The sequence below is a fragment of the Malania oleifera genome, chromosome 7 (assembly GCF_029873635.1).
Source record: "Malania oleifera isolate guangnan ecotype guangnan chromosome 7, ASM2987363v1, whole genome shotgun sequence".
Taxonomy (NCBI): domain Eukaryota; kingdom Viridiplantae; phylum Streptophyta; class Magnoliopsida; order Santalales; family Ximeniaceae; genus Malania; species Malania oleifera.
In genome coordinates this window covers 92317348-92337912 of record NC_080423.1, presented here as the reverse complement: position 1 = coordinate 92337912, position 20565 = coordinate 92317348, and the positions used below count along the sequence as shown (strand labels likewise).

At 32.9% G+C, this 20565-nt stretch overlaps 1 protein-coding gene and 1 non-coding gene across 3 annotated transcripts; one reads left to right on the top strand and one right to left on the bottom strand.

Moving 5' to 3' along the window:
- The first annotated feature begins 801 nt into the window (after positions 1 to 801).
- Positions 802 to 10588, top strand: LOC131159883 (uncharacterized). 2 transcript variants are annotated; one of them, XM_058115092.1, is made up of 7 exons: positions 802 to 1579; positions 3157 to 3237; positions 4631 to 4705; positions 8488 to 8532; positions 8619 to 8708; positions 9102 to 9203; positions 9750 to 10588. In XM_058115092.1, exons 1-7 carry the CDS (start codon positions 944 to 946, stop codon positions 9936 to 9938), a joined length of 1218 nt encoding a protein of 405 aa, XP_057971075.1. In that variant the 5' UTR covers positions 802 to 943; the 3' UTR covers positions 9939 to 10588. The 2 variants fall into 2 exon arrangements, with proteins under 2 accessions (XP_057971075.1, XP_057971076.1); XM_058115093.1 differs by lacking the exons at positions 8488 to 8532; positions 8619 to 8708 and having other exon boundaries at positions 832 to 1579.
- A 612-nt stretch (positions 10589 to 11200) lies between these two features.
- TRNAI-AAU (transfer RNA isoleucine (anticodon AAU)) lies at positions 11201 to 11274 on the bottom strand. Its single transcript has one exon. It is a non-coding gene; the product is annotated as a tRNA-Ile (tRNA).
- Between the last annotated feature and the right edge of the window lie 9291 nt (positions 11275 to 20565).

The following is a 20565-nucleotide window of genomic DNA, read 5'->3' as shown; positions in this document are numbered from 1 at the left end:
TATGTCATATTTAAATGCAAAGAAAACTAATTCAAAATTTTCCAAGGGTTTAATTATGAATTATTTATCTTCAGTGAGCATGTTTTATGGAAGTGAGAATGGTAAAGTTTAAAAGTGATTCTTAAAATAAAAGCAAGATTTTGATAATGAAATATAGAAATCTCAAAGTTGTTTTCTGAAGCAAAAATTGCTTCAAAAAGTTTTAAAATCTATTTCATATTTTATTAGAATTTACAAAAATTTAAATTTTTTCTATGGTGAAAAAATAAATTATAAAAATGTGTGTCATTTTTTTTTTTTTGGTTGATTTTCAGTTGTTTGTCAAAAAACTGAAAATCATATTGTATGATTTTCAATTATTTTGACAACTTATTACCAAAAATTTTAATATCTAAAAATAATATTTTTAAATTAAATTATTCATTTTATATACTTTTAAATTAAAATTAAAATTAAATAATCATATCAATTTAAATACAATTAAAAAAAATATACATAATTTTTTAAAAATAATAATAAAGTCAATTAAAAAAATACTTTTACTATTTTTTAATTATCATGTTCAATAAAAATTTTATTGTAAAGTTTAATTTAAAATTAATTAAATAAAATAATTATAAAAAATTTTATTTTTTTATCATTTTTTTAATATGCATTATTTGTAATTTTATTATTTTAATTTTATTATTATAATGTTTTGATTTAAAGATGAAAATTAATATTTTTTTAATTGAATTTTTAATTTGTATTAATTTTATAAATAATAAATAAATATATTGCTGTTTTTAAGTTTTTAATTTCTCTTTTAAATTTTAAATTTTAAATTTTTATTTCTGATTTTCGTTTCTTTGATTCCTGTCAGCAACAGTGCAAAGAGGATCTCTGCCCCTACGAGGGAGAGGATCCGAAGCCGGTAGGGTGAAGCCCAATCTCAACACTAGCCATGTGTGATTGCGTTTTCTCGACCTTTCAACCCTCCCATGGCGTTCAAATTCGGGAATTAGGGTTCACCAGGAGCTGTCAAAGACCAAGAAATGCACCAATGCGAAAGGTGGGTTCCCGAAAATTTTCAATCCTATCAGTTGCTTCCAATTCAGGCAGCAAGGGCTGTGGAAATGGTGGTCTGCGGTTCGCTGCGAGTGGTTACGAAGCAAAATCAAGGATTTCTGCAAATTTTAGTGGAAATTTGGGAGTGGCAGGGTCAGAAGACTACGAGTTTAACAGCGAATTAGGGTGTAAGGAGAAAGAAGAGAAGCATTTCGGCCCCCAAAGTAGTCCAATTAATGGTGAGACCAGCGTGGTTGATTTTCTTGAGTTGAAGGATGGTTCAGAGGGTGAGAAGAGAAGAAGAAAGAGAGAGGGAGGCTTGAAACAAGACGAAGATTATTTGGTCCGAATTGAAGATTCCGAATGTGCCGGTTCGAAGATTGAGGAGTCTGTGAAGCTTCATGGAAGGCGGGGGTTGAAGAACGGAAGGCAAGTGATGAGGAGATCGAGAATACTTGCCAAGCAAGTTATCAGCATGCAATCTGCTCTTAGCTTGGGTTTCGTCTCGCAGCTTTGGGTGGACACTGCCTCTGTGAGCAATATGTTTTTTTCTTTCATTGAATTATGCAACTTTCGCTGCAGTAGAATAGTTTCCTTCATGAACATCATTTGCTATTGTTACTTTTAAGAACACCATTTATTTCATCAGCCAAAGAGAAGAACCACGGACAACAAATTTTTTTTTTTTTTTTGAACACCACTTTATGAACAACATTTTTTGGTGAAGAAAAAAAAATTGAAAATTTTGAACCCTTATCTTGCATTTTGGACTTTGGAATTGTGATCGTGGAATCAGACAAAGTTAACCATGGAGTTCCAAATCCAACGTTCTATTTCCATGTTCTAAAATACCACGCAATGGAAAATTAACCAACATAGTTTCCCCATTCCCCACAGTGGTTTCTTAATTTACTCGGGTATTGGTAGCACATTTGCTAATAGGCACGACATGATGTTAATCTATCTTGAATAGCAAGGATAAACCTTTCCTATTAAAAAAATACTAAAGATAACGTGTATCAATGTGTGGATCATTTACCAGTTTATAATTACTATTCTTGCCTCTAAGAGGATAAATTTAAATGCAATTGGTGAATATGTGTATGTTCATGGAAGTGGACATTGTTGTGATCAATACATGATAGTGGGCCATTGTACACTCTATTCCTTCTTTCAATCCCCTTTTCTTAAGTAAAATAAAATGTACACATGGATCAATATGGGAGCTAGTCAACTTGCTCTAGTCTAAAACATTATCAAACTAAGAATATGGTCATTTTAATTTAGATAGCTTTTATGACAATGGTAAACAAATTTGAAGATTGATGAAGTTTTTCTTTTATTTATACAATAATAATAGAAAATATTATCTTTATGAACTGATTTTGTGAACCAGATGCACAGAAACCAATGTTACTGGAGCTAAACAATGAACCTTCCTTGCATTGATCTATTTGTACGCTTGGCTACTACTTTCTCCCCTTTCAAAGAATGTCTGATAATTTTTGGTTTCAATTTGGTAGTTTTCTCAATACTTTACCATCAACCCAAAGTTTTTCTCAATACTTTACTATCAACCCAAAGTTTAGCTCTTGTTTGGGATTGCTAAGTTTAGAACATTTAAGGGAATCAGACATTCAGACAACATTTGAGATTTATGATCCAAATTACTCATCAATACCACACTGTCACTATTTTCAACTTAGATTAGACATCTGCATGACTTATAATCTTAAATAAAATTCTTTGAGCAGGATGACACTAAAAACTTAGTTACCTAATACACCTATTTGAAAAATGTGTACATAATATACATAACTAAGAGCTTTTTAGCTAAATTTGAAGTTTACCATGAAGGCAGATTATTGTGAAAACTGTTGGCCTCTGGAGATTTTAGTCTTTTACTTCTGTTGATTATCATCAAAAGATTCTGAAGTAACACTAGTGAACTTCAAAATTTACACACCTAGCCATTCACTCAAGAACCCCATTGCAAAAATGTGCCACTACAATCTTTGCCATTCTGAAATTGTCACTTGATTTTAGTAGTGGGTCAGCACTTTTTTAAAGTCTGAGTTTTTCCCCTCATTTTGACTTCTTGTTCTTCAGTGGGTGGTATTGGTTGTAGAAGTGAGGCCAAACTTGCTTTCTGGGGAATCAGAAAGGTTTCTTCTAGAGGAAGTTTTCCAGGTAGATTTTCTTATATTATTCTCTCTTTCTCTCTCTCTCTCTCTCTCTCTCTCTCTCTCTCAAACACACACACAAAATAACTTAACAAAATCAGAATGTGTAATGTTACCCCAGCCAGTAAGCAGGCAGGTTACACGCTAATTCTAGGAAGATAAGCACAACATAGTGTGGGACTTGCATTATTGAGACTGAGAGGTTAGAGTCCAGCTTAATCTATTTTTTATGGTCTGGAAGTTAGGACCCAGCCTCTAATTAGTTGTATCACAAGGTTTAACACATGCCCCCTTCTATTAGTTTCTCTAACAAGATGGGTTCATGTATAGTCAAGTAGGGGCCACAACTGCCCAATTTTGAAAATTCAATGATCCCCACCCCACCCCCCCCCCCCCCCCGGCGGGGGGGGAAAATATATCAATATATCTTTTAGGGAAGATTACAACTAAGTCATCCAGTTTATCTTAATTATCACTTAGTTCGTTAGTTTCAAAAAAGCTGACCCCTTTAAAACTTATATTACATTGCATATAGGTCCAAATTGTAACATAATTGAGAAATTTAATTGAAATGCTTTAGTGGCACCATGTGAGTGTCATGTGGTTTATGTACGCCCATATTACCCTTGATCAGTTGGTTAAGAATTGACACATTGTGATTAGTATTCATGCGAAGTGCAGGGTGCTTTAACTTTTCTTAATATTCATTTGAAGAGCAGCATGTTTTAACTTCTCAATCCCTTCATGAATATTTATGGCATTATTGCCGACGCATCCCCTCACATGATAATCACTGGCAGTATGGATACAATCCATGCCATGGTGATGCTTGTATGATATAATTTCTGCATTTCTGTCAACTTTCTTAGCAGCACTAGCAATTTGGACCTTGTTCAACATATGTTGCAAAAGTTTAGGTGGAGCTGCCTATTTCTGAAACTGATGGACTGAGCTGTAAATGGGAACAAAACCTAGTGGCAAGTACCCTAGATTTTAAATAATAGTCCCTTAAATTTGGATCTTTAACATATGATCCCCTAAATTGTTATTAAATAATAGTCCCAGAGGTTTCAATTTATCTCCTATGCCTTTTTGGAGTTTCTAAGCAAATTATGATTACCTTTTGCCCATGCTAATTGACTTTGTTCATTTTGCCTTTTTGACTTGAAACTAGTGTCTGAGACTCTGAATGGATAATGAAGGCTATATTGCATTGGTAAACAGACAATATAACTTTATGGTTTAGTAATAGTCATTGCCAAGTTGTACGAGAAAAAACTCTTAGTAGCTATTTCAGATGTTTCAAAAATATAAGCACGAGGAAGATTATGTGTATCTCAAACTTGTAACTGTAAAGCATCCTGAGAGAGATGATATTTTCAATGTGTTATTCTTCCCAGGTTGGTGATGTTGTGCTTCTCCGTGATGAGAGAGTGATGGAATATGAACTTAAAATGGTTGGACTGGAAACGCTGGTATGGGCTCTTGTTTTCTTTGTTACTAAATCTTGTGGAAACATGAATTATCAATGTATCATCCATTGAGTGTTTCAACTTCCAAATGTAACATTTTAAAAAAAAAAAATTCTGGTGGGCCTTGTGCAAGAGATCTTCAATGCCAGAATTAATCCATCAATTTTTTAACCATGTCATACAAAAGGAACACAGTAGTCTCTATTTTTTCCATCATGGGCAATTAACATTTGGCATGTCTAGGCTGCTTTTTGCACAGTAAACATGCTATTGATGAGCTCCCATATGTTTATCTCATGCTGGGAATGATATGGAGATGATAATAAACTGCATTACGCAATTATAATTTTGACCTTACTTCTGGATTTCTTAGAATATAACACATCGCAAAGTAGTGAGTAATATTGCTTTGCCAAGCAGTACTTACAACTTTGAAGTTTGAACTGCCAGCTCTTGTCATGGAGTGGAATGGAAGAATGATATTTTCGTTAGGAATGCTACAAGCTTGTGTTTGCCTGTGTTGAGGGATTTTCAAGTAGAAATGCTATTTCAGATAAATTTTCATAGCAATTATAATTGTTTTTATTTTTTGGGTTAATTTCCATCTTGATAGAAGGGAAAGTTTCATTACTGAGACACCTGACATAAAACCTCTAAGTAGAATTGTATGAACTTGGATCCTGGATGTTTGTATTCTTGTGCTCTATGCGTGATAGCAAACTTGCACTTGTATAGCTAACACACGTAACTGGGATAAGACTTTATCAAGTTGCATCACTGTAGATGGTGATTAATATGATGTAAGGTATTAGAGTATGTAGATGTCAATACTTAAGTCTTGTATTGCTAGCCTGTTGAAACGTCTAATGTGTTTGGTTTACAAATGGCATGCCAGGCAACATCCACTTTCCGCTGGACAACTAATGCGTTTAATGTTTATTTATTGCATGGGCCCCTTGTTACAATGGCTCTGGATTCTCATGCCTAGGTGGATTCATTTTGGAAAAAGCTTAGGTGTCATGACTCATGAGATACCTATCTCCTCCTTTAAAATCACGTCACAAAAGGCTTGGGTGACAAACATTGTTTATGTGGCATAGGTTTAGTAGAGGAGATACGATATTCTTGGGATGCAAGTCTTTTTTGGCTTATCTAAACCCTTGCCCTACATATGAGAGCATAGAATCTGGACCTTAGATTTGGATTTGTGTAGATTTGGATAAAACATAGTGTTGACACTAAAAACCAAACCTGATCTCCGTGTCCACAATATGTGACAACAATCTACAACCAAGAAGAGAAAGGAAGGTTGGGAGAAACCTGACATAAAACCTTTGAATAAAATTGTATTAACATGGATCCTGGATGTTTGTATTCTTATGTTGTGTGTTTGATTGCAAAATTGAACTTGTATAGCTTACACAAGTAGCTGGGATAAGGTTTCATCAAGTTGCATCATTGTTGATGGTGGTTAATATGATGTCAGGTATCAGAATATGTAGGCATCGATACTCAAGTCTTGAAAATTGTTTGGTTTTTGAAGTTCTCAAATATATGAGTGTCCTAAGTTGTGCTGAATTGAGACGCACTCTTGTGGAAACTTTAAATGTCAATTGAATCCTTGAATTGTGCTGAAATAATTTCTGTGGATCATGTGCGTTATTTATTATGCCTGAGCAGTTTCGTTCACAAAGCTTTGGAAGGAGGACCTGGGAAACAAACAATCATCAAAAAGAGGCGGTTTTTTTTTTTCTTAATTAATATTTACTTGGAGGAAATTTATATAAGGAAAAACCAACAACAACAACAAAACCAAGCCTTTGTCCCACTAAGTGGGGTTGGCTATATGAATCATTTTCCGCCAATTTATGCAATCATGGGCCATTTCTTTTGATAGATTCAAGGATATTAAATTCTTAGTCATTATCTCCTCCCAAGTTATTTTAGGTCCACCCCTATCCCTTACCCTTCTACTGCCCCCCACAGTAATTAAGTCACTCTTCCTCACAGGTGCACTATCTGGCCTACATTGCAAATGTCTATACCATCTGAGTCATCCCTCCCTTATCTTATTTTCTATAGGAGTTACACCTAACTTATCATGAATATGTTCATTCCTTAATTTATCTTTTAATGTTATACCACTCATCCATCTAAGCATTCTTATCTCGGCAAATTTTACCTTTTGGATATTATGTTTATTTGTCGCCCAACATTTCGATCCATATAACATAGTTGGTCTTATAGCTGTCCTATAAAACTTCTCTTTCAATTTTAAGGGTATTCTATGATCACATAGCACATTTGAAGCACTTCTCCATTTTACCCAACTTACTTTAACTCTATGCATTACATTATCTTCAATTTCTCCTTTAGCTTGCATAATAGATCCAAGGTATCGAAATCTACAAGTGCTATTTATTTCTTCATCATCAAGTTTAACTTTGTCTCCAATATTCCTCTTATCATTACTAAAATTACATTTCATATATTCTGTTTTATTTCTACTTATCCTAAAGCCTCTAGATTCCAAAGCTTCTTTCCATAATTCTAATTCAGCCTCTATTCCGTCCCTAGTTTCGTTAATTAATACAATATCATCTTCAAACAACATACACCATGGAACCTCCTTTTGAATGCTCCTAGTTAATTGGTCCATCACTAAAGTAAAAAGATAAGGACTCAAAGCAGATCCTTGATGTACACTTATGGTAATTGGAAATTTTCTAGTTTCTCCATTTATAGTCCTTATTCTAGTCATTACTCCATCGTACATATCCTTAATGACATCGGTATACCTACAACATACACCCCTTTTTTTCTACAACCCACCATAGAACTTCCCTAGGTATCCTATCATATGCTTTCTCAAGGTCAATAAATATCATATGCAAGTCCCTCTTCTTTTCTCTAAACTTTCCATTAATCTTCTTAAAAGATAAATAGCTTTTATGATAGATCTACCAGGCATAAAACCAAATTAATTTTCTGAGATCTTCGTTTCTGACCTTAATCTTTGTTCAACTACCCATTCCCATAGTTTCATCGTATGACTTATAAGTTTAATTCCACGATAGTTATTACAATTTTGAATATCTCCTTTATTTTTGTATATAGGTATTAAAGTGTTTTTCCTCCATTCATCTGACATTTTCTTAGTTTTTACAATTGTATTAAATAAATTATTTAACCATATAATTCCGTTATCACCCAACCATTTCCAAATTTCAATTGGGATGTTATCTGGTCCCATAGCTTTCCCATTTTTCATCTTTTTTAGTGCAAACTTAACTTCGTTAACTCTAATTTTGCGAATAAATCTTATATTTTTAGTCTTTTCCTCATTTGACAATTCTAAGTTTAAGCCTTCTATTTGGTTTTCGTTAAACAACTTACTAAGGAAAAACCAGATTCAGAAAAATGAATGCTCAGTTTAAATGCTGGCCAAGCCTGATTTCAATCATGTGCTAAGACAGTGGAGATGACCTCAACAAATTCTTAGGATAGAGCTTTTGTCATTAACTAAAACATGGATAGAAACTAATTTCTTTTCTGGAAGACTCATAGTTGAAACTTTCCTCTTCTGTTCTTTTAACACTAGAAGTAGAAAAAACTATAATTAATATATTTGTACTTTGTAATTGTATGCTGTTCAGTGTTGAGTCTGATTTTTGGATGGGGGGTGAATTTGTGCTTTTTAATAATAGCCCATTGTTTACTAATCTAATTCTATTATTTTGTGACAACTTCTGACTTTTGGGAGCTTAACTTGTACAATTTATTAGGTAGGATATAATGTTGTAACACCCAGTCAACGAAAGATTGGAAGGGTTAGTCTATGATTTCTGCACTGAATTTTAAGTATATAATTACCCGTTGTAAAATTATATTCTTATTTGTGCACATTTTCTTAAAGGTTCGGGGATACACTTTCAACATTAACTCTGGGGTTGTTGAATCACTTGAGCTTGATTCATTTGGAATTTCCATTATTCCATCTAATTTGGTATGTAGACTGATCTATGCTTTTAATTTTTCTTGTGAAAAAAATTTTAACTGCAAAGTTTATATATAAAGAAGAAGGCTGCAGCGGCATGAAACATTTATTCCAGAAAAAAAATGCAGATTATGATATAGCTAATACATTTTTTTTGGTGGGTCCATTGGAAGGCCTATCAGGCCTAAGTTATAAACCAAGGGGTACTCCATCCCGGCATCCCCATTCCAAGCCCTCCACATCCCTTCTAGAGGTCCGAAGCTAGAATATGAATGTCCCATGGTCGAACCATTGGCTTGGGGAAGTTCACACATTTCTTGATTAGATGACAATTGCATGTTCAGTTTCATGCTATAGGACTGATGTGTGAAGTTAAATGCAATTTTCTAGATATGATTGCAGGTAACCACCTATGCCTTGCTTGTTGAGGATGTGCTAGAAGTTGTATCTGACACAGTTGTCGTGCATGAAGCTGCAGCCTCATGCCTACAGAGGCTGACAAAGGTATTTTTCTGTGTACTGAAACTATTATTTGTGCTTTGTGTTTGCTTTGCATTATCCTCGCAGTACCCCCTAAAAAGTGTTGCTGCATATTTAATTCATTCTTTTGGATGCATGAAAATCTTCCTATAAAATTTTCATGTCAGACTAGGTTTGCCTATTCAGTTTATGAATAGACATTTAGCACAGCCACTGTAAGGATGTGTAAATGATAATGCAAAATTGGACACAAGTCACACAACAGGACTGCTATTACACCCTTTCATATTTATTTCACTCGCATATGCAAATCTTCATTGCTTAATATGGTGCATAATGCACATGCAGACACGAGCAAAAAGCGATTGTTAACCAATGCTAACCAATGCCAGGACCTCCTGTCATGTATTTAAGCTACTAAAATGAGAATAATGTCTCATTTGTGTTGAGAATAGACAATATGTGATCCCTTTCATTAGTTTAAAACAAAAGCTTTGGTCAATAGCTTGCTATTAAAACGATATTTTTTCACACTCAATTGTAAAATGGTCTGTATGTTATATGTACCAGGGTTTCTATGACACCAAGTCCCTGAAGGAGGGGATGTCCACTGATGGTCCAGGAGAATACTCAGTCTCTAAAATACCTGTTCAATCAGATCGTCGTCGGAGAACACGGAGAAGTTTTAGTAGCCAGAAGCACCATCCAAAAATGAGAGAAACAGAAGATGATTGGGATCTTCCAATGGACTATTTATGATCTGTAGAGCTGTGAACCCAGCTGCAGTGGGGGCTTGGTCATGTTGTGTGGCCCTCACATGTAAATATATTTGTAGTGGTTGTAAATTTGTAATGCTGTCTCCTTAATTTCTGTTTGCCCTTTTTAATTAGGTTGCTTATTATTGTGCAATCTCTCATATATTTATATTATTGATACTCCCTCTGAACTCGGTGCAAGTGTTTTATTTCAGAACCTGGGCTTCTGAGTGTAACCTCATCTGTTATAAGTGTCGGCATATATGGCATTCGTAATCATCGCGGGCTCTTGTAGCTCAAGCAGAGAAGAAGAGACAAGCGAAAACTCCATGCTTTGCGCTCCTCTCTGCTCGCGCCTTGCAAGCACCGGCCTTGCTTATATTATACCCTTGGAGCATGTTCAAAAAGATGATGAATCATGGAGCTCAACAATAGTACGCTTGGTAGTTTGTTTTTGCCATCGACACTGGAGTTTTATCTAGAAGTGCGTACTCATCAGGATTCGTTTATGGAATGGAATGAGGTGAAAATATTTTAGTTCGGAACATGTAATTAATTATAGCAGCAAATTATTTGGTTTGTTCAGTCTTATGTAGATTTCATGTATTTTTAGTGAAATGAAATCTCACATTTAGTGAAGGATTCCCAATAAAACAATGGAAAATTTCATTCTCGTGTTATTAATTTCATGAGTAAAAAACGATAAGAATAAGAGTAAAACGGTATTATTGTGTTACAATAATAGTTGCTGAAATTTTGAAATTGCTCAGCCTTCATTATATAATTTAATCAGATTATTATGTGAAACAATTTTTTATGATGATTTAAATTATTAGAGCATAGACAGTATATATTTTTTACGGGTTATGCGCTGAAAAATATAATTATTTTTAATATAAATGTAATTATTAAAATGCTTGATTGTAGTCTCATGTTCAATCAAATACTAACATATGAATCATGCGAATGCTAATAATATACTGTAAACAAAATAAAAATATTTCTGTAAAATTCGTATACTCATTTCAAAAAGTAAAATTCTTGAAAAATATTAATTCACCAAAAAAAGAAAAGAGAAGAAAAGAAAAAGACTGGGCAAATTTAAAATTAATTAATTTCAGAACTTGGATTTCTTGGAGAGCGTCACCTGAAAATGCAGTCTTCTCTTCCCTTCGGGAACTAGACCGTTTTATTCTCACGCATCTGTTTCTGTTTGCACGGCAAACTGAAAAATAATTGAATAAGTTTTTTGAAAACATTAAACTTTGGCCCATGCAGGTCTCGAACCTGCGACCTTCGCGTTATTAGCACGACGCTCTAACCAACTGAGCTAATAGGCCACGCATTACAAGGTCAGAAACAAATGAACTTAAATAAAAATCAGCCTGCTGAGGTGGTTGCCATGAAAGACTCAGCAGCCACGTGCGAAGCAATACGCTCCCCAGATGACGACAAATGACAATGTGGCAATGCCAGATGGCACCCACCTTCCGCTGGACTACTGATGTGTTTAATGTTTTATTTATTCGTGTGGGCCGCAACTTATTCCCGCCGCTCCAATGAGTCCACATCAGGACTTCATGCCTAAGTGGACTCGTTACCCAAAAAAAAAAAAAAAATTCTGTCCGTTAAATCATGGCACATAAGTTTGTGTAGCATTATATTATTTATTGGACACAAATTTAATAAAAGAAAACTATATAAATTAAATTTGTATAATAATTGGTACAGCCGTGACATATGTCACGGGTCAAGATATCGGCAAATGCAGATGCTTTAAGACACTAAGGCTCGTACCATCATTACTCGAGATAAATCATTTTTCTCATTGGTAATCATGATTGGCTGAAAGAAAATTTAATATAATTATATATTTATAATGACTTTCCGTCCTATTTAAAAAAAAGAAAATGTTGAATAAAGTAAAGAAAAATTTAAATTTTTTTTAATTTTTCATATTTACTTGCAAAATAAAATGAGAACTAAAATACAAAAAATATGCTAAATCAATAAACAAAAATTAATTTTGCACATCATTAATATTTAATTTTCATTAAAATTTAATCATATTAGATTTTTTTTTTAATTTTTAATAGCATTTTATGTATGGAGGAAGTATAGAAAATGTTGGATAAAGTAAAGAAAAATTTAAAAAAATTTTAATTTTTCATATTTAATTGCAAAATAAAATGAGAAATAAAATACAAAAAATATGCTAAATCAATAAACAAAAATTAATTTTGCACATCATTAATATTAAATTTTCATTAAAATTTAATCATACTAGAATTTTTTTAAAATTTCTAATAGCATTTGATGTATGGAGGAAGTATTATCTAAAATAATTTTTTTGTATTTTTTATTTTCCTCAACAAAATTCTTGATCCAAACCAACACTCAAACAAAACTCTTGTTGACCCCATAAGTCATACCTTGTTTTGATTATGACAAATACTTTGGTATTTAACGTTTGTCAAGTTTGTGTGCAGGACCATATTAGGAAGATCATATTAATGACACATGACAACTTGAGAAAAATGAAGACTCGAAATGTTTTTAATTGTTGTAATCTATATTTCATTTCGCTGGGTCTGTAATAATAATCATCTGAGGTCTGTAATAATCCGCATATCATGCATGTAGGACTATAAGTTCAAGACCTTAGAGAGACCTTAGGAATCACCATTCGGTCGACCGACGCTGAATTTTTCTGATAGAATAGAAAGTCCTTAGGTCCCTAAACAAATGCACAAACAGTCCCTATATCACTTACATAATCAGGGGAATCAATTGGTTTAAAATTGGACTTAAAGGATCAAAATCATGAGGATTCGGGCAACTGAATCCTTCGTGTTTAAAACACCTCTAGCGCCTGAACTGCTAAAAAGTCAGTGGTTTAACTTGGCTTTGGGCGACCGAACCAGAAATGAACCTACCGTCCACAAGCGACTGAACACGTAACGACCTGATTTTTCATGCCATTTTTTTTTCATATAAATATAAACTGTAAAATTTCACTACTCTGATACCTTCTCATAAAACTAAACCACCATCACGGTTCAAATAGGAACCGTTGAATCTGAAATACAATAAACTACCTATGTAGCGTGAAAGCAGAATATATATACAACCATGTCAATATATACAATACGAGAGTGTTAGAATTTTTTCCAAAATATGCATACATAGTCATTCCCCAAAATACCCTCATCTGGACCTAAAGACTACTCATAAATGATTTCCCAAAAACACTCACCCTACAGATAGGGCAGTATAGTGGTCCCCTCTACTTACGAGTCTGATCTACTCGCCTAATTGGATCACCTGAAAAATATTAAATCACTGGGATGAGACAACGGTCAGTAAGACGAAATATGCTATTACTAGTGTGTGGTAGGTGAGTTTATATATTTATAAAATCTGATTTAAAAATACCATAAATAACAAAATCTGAGAAAACACGTATAAATAATGTACAATATAGCTCATATCTATGTTACTTAACATAAATTATTTTTCTGAATTTTCTATTCATAATACTGCTAATATTCATAGGTATGTCTACGATTTCTGTAAATCTATATATATATATATATATATATATATATATATATATTAGTTAAGAAAAATTCCCTAGATTGATAACTGAAAGTCATGATTTAACCCCTCATGACAGGGTTGTGCGGCCCGCAGACGGGACCTATCACTGGTTGGCTGACCAAAATAAGTCAACTGAACTCCGAAAGTCAGATCGGCCTTCTCAACCCTAACTGACGGGGAGCCTATCTACAACATAGACACGATCGACTGCTAAAAATTCACATACTATAAGAGTTATGTGGTTGCACTCTAAATTGAAAATAGTTACAGTACTGTGCTCTGCTGACTGAATCTGGTCCATCAGGATCTGATACTATATATATATGTAACTGATATTTATATATTACTGTTTTACCATGATTTTGAAATAACCATAATACTACAAAACTAATCTGAAAATCTGAATAACTGACTGAATATTTAATATCTGTATATCTGTCTGAGTATCTGAAAATCAAGGTGTTATGGTTCTGAAAAGATGGTATTCTGAAAAATGTTAAAAATATATGTTTCTATACATATACTGTAAATCATGGTATCTTGAAAATTATATAAATCAGGGTTCTAAATATTCTGTAAAATTTCTATCTATATGTATACTGAAAATTTATCATTCTATAGAGCATATATATTACCTAACATTTTCTACTAATATACTGTAAAACATGGTATCTGTAACCTGTATAATTACTGTATTAATCTGTTATGGCTTATGCCACACGATTTAAATAAATAGATTCACATGCTCTGAAATCTGTATTTTCTACTATACAAATATTTTATAATCTGAATAATAATAATCTGGTAAAACATGTAATTTCTGCTGATAACTATACTAAAATTCCTAACATAGCACATTTCCCTTACCTCGTAATTAAGTTCGCCTACTAACGTTCTAAATTACACCTTTGACATTTATAATTTTATAACCCTGAAAATATTATATATATCCTATCAATCAACTAAATACCTAGAATTTTTTTTCATTTTTCCATCTTCGGAATTATAAACTATTCATCATTTACCTGAGCTTTTGAAAATATATCCACTGGGGTCCTCAACCCACTCCTGCAAGGTCCCCAAAACACCATATTCCTGAAAATATAATACCCTGATTTTACTTCATAAAACTCTAGTATATTCTTATATAATACAAAATCTAAACTCAAATGAACTAGGTAATACTGGAAATACTCAAATAATCCACCTACCCTAGTTTTGGGATGGTTTCCAAACTTTTCAAATCAACATTTTGCTCTGGTTATGTTGTAGAGAATCTTCCCAGGATCACCATGGTAGCTTTTGATCATAGAACCGGGGAGAGAAGAAACCGAAAACCTAGAGAGAAGTGAGAGAAACCTATTTTTAGAGAGAGAAACTGAGAGAGAGAAAAATTCTTTCACTGAAAATCCGTTTTAGGCTTCATATAGAAAGCTTTTCCACGTGGACTTGTCGACGAGACACGTCGCCTCGTCGACGAGTCAATGAAGGGATCTCGTGGATGAATACCGTCTCTTCATTGACGAGTTTTAGACCCTAGAACAGGTCTCTTGGTAAGTTCTCATCGACGAGATGCACGTCCCCGTCGACGAGCCCAAGATTCTGCTCGTCGATGAGCACTTCTACACTCGTTGACGAGGCCCTGCTGTACCCTTTTATAAAAATTCCTCTTTCTCTCATTTCTTTTATTATTTAATTACTATAATTCTTTGGGTCTCTACAGAACAAGTGTCAGAGCACTTTTCACCAACCCGAGCGACTGCGTTCAAAAAGGCCTCGGGTGACTGAACTTATATCCAGGCACCCGAACCTTGAACAGAATGCTTCTGACTTTTGTTCAGTCAACTAACCCTAACTTCGAGCGCCCGAACCTTTAAAAATTGATTTTTTGACTGAGTCTATTCGAGCACCCAAACCTCAGACTAGGCACCCAAATCTCTCAAGTTAAATTAATTTTTACCAAAAGTAAAAAGGGTAAACTGGGTTAATTTTTCTAAATTTGTTTTAAACTTTTCTAATTATCCCCATTGGGTCCCCAACGGTCAAAAATTTCCCCTTATCTATATATACATGTTCATTTGCTTAGATTAGTAAGGATTAGCAAAAATAATTAAGGCCAAATTCTCTCAAAATCAAAAATCAAATATTAGCCTATACTACTCCCAAACACTCCAAAACTTCATTTTCCTTGATCTTTCAAGTGTTGTGAGTATGTTTTGAGTGCTTGTGCTTAATCCTCATTTGCTCATACTCTCATTTATTGTGTTTATTGTTTGATTTTATTATTGAGAGTAAAACTTAAAGTTCTCCCACTAATTTTATTTAATAAACCTTGTGTCGGAAGACTTTGAGGCTTATGGTTCTTGCATAGATATTGCAAGGTACCTTAGCCTGTATTTTTGTGTGCAAAATATTTTACAAAGTTTGATTTCAAACAATTCTAGTACTTGATACAATTTGAGAAAATATTTTTTGAGTTCGTTTGAATATTATTGATAGTATCTTTGAAACATTAATCTGATATTGAGATTTGATACTTTGCTTTCAAAGATTAGCTTGTTAGAATACTCTGTGCACGTTTGAGATTATACATCTTATTGAGTGTTGATTGCACACATAGAGCACCAAGCTTATAATTCATACATTCTTAAGGTGCATTGATTATTTTGTGCATAGTGGTACACATTTGCTTATGTAAGAAGTGTTTTTTTGTACGCATATTTTTTTATATCTGTTGTATTCCAGGCGCGAGCTTGAAGAGGAAGACTAGTCTTGTTGAATAGTCCCGGATTGACTTAAATCTGATTAGGAAAGATAGATGCACCATCCAAGTAAGGTGTAGGTTGAGGTCAGCCTTGCTAATTGCCTGGTTGTAACCAGTATCACTCCACCCGTTAAGTGAGCATTAGTGGAATCCTCGGGCTTACGAGTTAGAGGCGGGGACGTAGGTAGTATTGGCCGAACCCTGATAATATATCGTGTGTGTGTTTATATTTTCACAATTTATATTCCTGCACGTGTATGTTATAGTGTGAATGATGCACATGATTTAAATTTCCGCTTATTACATTTATCTGCGCATTTGAGATTGCATAAAAAGACTCTAGGTTGTGATATAATGCTAACATCTAGCTTAACCTAAAAATAAATTTTAAAATTCCAATTCACCCCCCTCTTGGGAATACACCAAGGCTAACAACTCCTTATTATAATTATGTCATCCACACTATATTATTTTTTATATATTAAAATGACATATTTATCCTTCATCTTTTTTTTTTTTTAACCTTCTCTATTACGATTGTAAATTATGAATCATTTAGCATACTAAAAAAATATAACAATATAGTACTAACAAATTTTTTTTTTTTTTTGAAAGTGTGAATAAGACTTAAATAAAACCTCTTTAAATGAATTCAAAATCCTTTAGGCTATTTGGCAAGCTTGGGCCAAAGGATGCCTTCTGGGCACACTTGGAAGGAGCTAGCCCAAGAGATTCATGGGCCCTTTTTGGAACTTGGAAAATAGAAGGGAAAAGAAAGAAAAGAAGGAATCTAATTTCTCATGTTCGGTTGTCAACGAAATTGAAAAAGAAAATAAAAAATATATCAAATCAATAAACAAAAATTTGGTTTTATACATCACTCACATTTAATTTTCCTTAATTTTGAATCATATTAGAATAAATTTTTATTTTTAGTGGTATTTGATATAAAGAGAAAAATACATTAAAAAATAGGTTTCTTTTTCATTTTATTTTCCTTTTCTTTTCTCACCAAAATTTTTGATCTAAACGGACCCTCAAGGACTAGGTGAATAATGAATGCATTGAGGCGGTATAAAATTTTTAAACAAGAAGTAAAATATTTTGTACAACAAAAAAAAAATAACAAAACCAAACCTTAAGTCCCCTTGGTGGGATTGGGTATATAAATCATTTTCTGCCAATTTATGTGATCATGAACCATTTATTTTGACAGATTCAAGGATATTAAATCCTAACTATCTTTTTCCGAGTTATTTTAAATCTATCTCTACCCCTTCTACTCCCCCCCCCCCCCTGCAATAGTAATTAACATTAATCTTTGTTCAACTACCATTTCCCACAGTTTCATAGTATGACTTAAGTTTAATTGCACAATAACAATTACAATTTTTAATATCTCCTTTAGTTTTGTATATAGGTATTAAAGTAATTTTCTTTCATTTATCTTGCATTTTCTTAATTTTTATAATTGTATTAAATAAATTATTTAACCATATAATTCTGTTATCACTTAAGCATTTCCAAACTTCAATTGGGATGCTATTTGATCTTATAGCTTTCCTATTTTTCATTTTTTTAGTGCAAAATAAACTTCGTTAACTCTAATTTTACGAATAAATATAATATTTTTAGTTTTTTCCTTACTTGTCAAATCAAAGTTTAAGCCTTCTATTTAATTTTCATTAAACAACTTACTAAATTAATTTCGTCATCTTTCTCTAACGTCTTCATCCTTAACTAAGAAAATATCATCCTCATTTTTATACATTTTACATTTCCTAAATCCTTACTCTTTATTTATCTAATTTGAGCAAGTTTAAATATATCTCTTTCCCCTTCTTTTATATCTAATCTATTATACAAACCTATTTAACTTCACTAACAGCCTTTTTTGTATCTTTTCTTGTCTTCTTATACTTTTCAAAGTTATCCATGTTTCTACATTTTTACAATGTTTTATACCAAATTCTTTTTGTCTTTACGGTTTTTTGGACATCTTTATCCAACCACCAACTTTCTTTGCTATTCGAGAATCTTTCCCTTAATTCACCTAAAATATCTTTTGTTATTTATTAAACATATATTTTTGGAAATTTGGGATGTCAAAATTTTTAAGTAATTAATTATTACTTTAATCAAGAACCATATCAGAAACAAGAAAGAGCTTTAAACAAATCTTCTATTTAAGAAAGGAGATTACTTGTAACTAAAAATGAGGACCTCTCTTGAACTCCATTTAGGTACCATGATGCCACCTGGTTTAAACAAAAAAAAAAATTCTGTCATTTCAAAGTTAAAGGTCCACGTCAAAACATGAACTTATTCACAATATTTGAAAAAAAAAAAAAAAACCAATGTCCATTTGAACAACCTATGCACAGTAGCCAATAACTTCCTCCACAAATCTTCAATTTAGACAAAAGTACCACCTCTTGAACCTAGACTTATGGGACTTCAAAAAGATAGGTGATAGGTCACATGATTTAATGATATGAGTTTACAATATCAGTCCAAAATTGAATCTCAAGAACTATATATCCATGAGAGGTGCAATTCATGTTGTTAGTTTGAATAAAAATGGTCATAAATTTACTTTTAAGGGTCCAAATTGTGCATGACAAAATTTTCAAAGCTTTAAAATGATATATTATTTGTAAAATAACTCAAAGGGTGAAAAAAATGAGTATGATCAAAGTCTGGTCAAACTAGGAAGTGGTCATGAATCTTTTGGTTGAGTGAAAATGATTTTTTCTACAAAGTATGTCCAAAAGCACGAAATGTACCCTTAAAAATAAATTTACAATGCCTTTCAAACAACCCATTTTGGACTTCAAACTTCAAACACATGAACTCAATGCAATACTATAAAGTGATTGATAAAGAATGTCATTTTTATGTAACAAACTAGCTTGTTTCATGAAGATCATTTTAATGACTTCACTTCATGTCTTGAATATTTTTATTTCATGGGTATTCTCAAATCAAAATGATGATAGTATTTAAGATCAAAATACAAAAAGAAGAGTCTTGTAGGGGAACTACGAAGACAAGAAATAAGAAAGAAAAAAGAAAGAGAAAAGGAAGAAAATACAATACTTTCAATTCTCCTTGCTAATTTTATCTTCTTTTTTTCTTTTTGTGGAGAAGCGGTTTATTAGCATGCAAAATGAAATTAGAAAGAGTGGAAGAGTGAGAGCTTCACATATGAAGAAATTATCCTTCCACCACTTATCTTTCTCTCACTTTCTTGTATGGAAAAAATGATGTTCTTATAAATGAAAAATGAGATTAGAAAGGGTAGAAGAGTGAAGACTTCAAGTATAAAGAAATTCTCCTTTTCCCACATGATTTTTCTCACACTTTCGTCATCTTCTCTTTCTTTTTCTTTCAATTTCTTACACCTTTTTCACTTTTTCTTTTCTCTTGCTATTTGAGAGAGTGAAAGCGAGGTATTGGGAGTGAAGGTAGAGAGGAGGATGAGGAAGATAATAGCGGGGGAATGCTTTGGGAAATTTGTATGTCTCTTGCCCCAAGCCCCAAAGAGTATTTATAAGGTGAAAAAGTGAGGAAGGAAGGTGGTGTGTTGGGAGATGCTTATTGGTTGGGTATTAAGGTTTTAGGTAGATTAGGACAAATGTCCCAACAAAAAAGATAAAAGAAATTTTAGCCAATAGGGAATGGTCACCACTTAGGGCAATGCAGAGGAAGGACATTCGGTCAAATGGCCCTATCCCACCAAAGAACACATGATGAAAAGTAAAAGCAAGATTAGTGACAATTTAGGTGTTAAAATAGGATTAGAAGTTCCAACAATGAGATTAGGCTTAATTACGGTTCAATTTAGTCTTAACTTTAAAATTAAAGTCCAATTAGGCTTTATTGTAAAAAATTGAAAATATTTGGACTTTAATTAGAAGATTAAGATTTTATTAGGCCTTAATTTTGAAAATTAGGAGGAATTAGACAAACTTTGGAGGAACAGAGGATGGTTGGCTAGGCTTGTGTGGTGATGGAAAGAAGATGAGGCATATGGAATTTTTCCTTTTGTGCATGTTTTTTTTTTTTTTTTTTTTTTTTTTTTTTTTATTTTTGCACAAGTGCACTATCATTTACAATGAACCAGTGATGTGAAATGCGAAAATGCACCCCTTTAATGGCCAGAGAATTATGATTTTTTTAGTACCCAGTAAGGTGGGAGGTGAGAGATTGAGTGCAAAATATTCGAGAAAGTAAAATTGTCCTCAATTGCATCACCAAAAGGAAC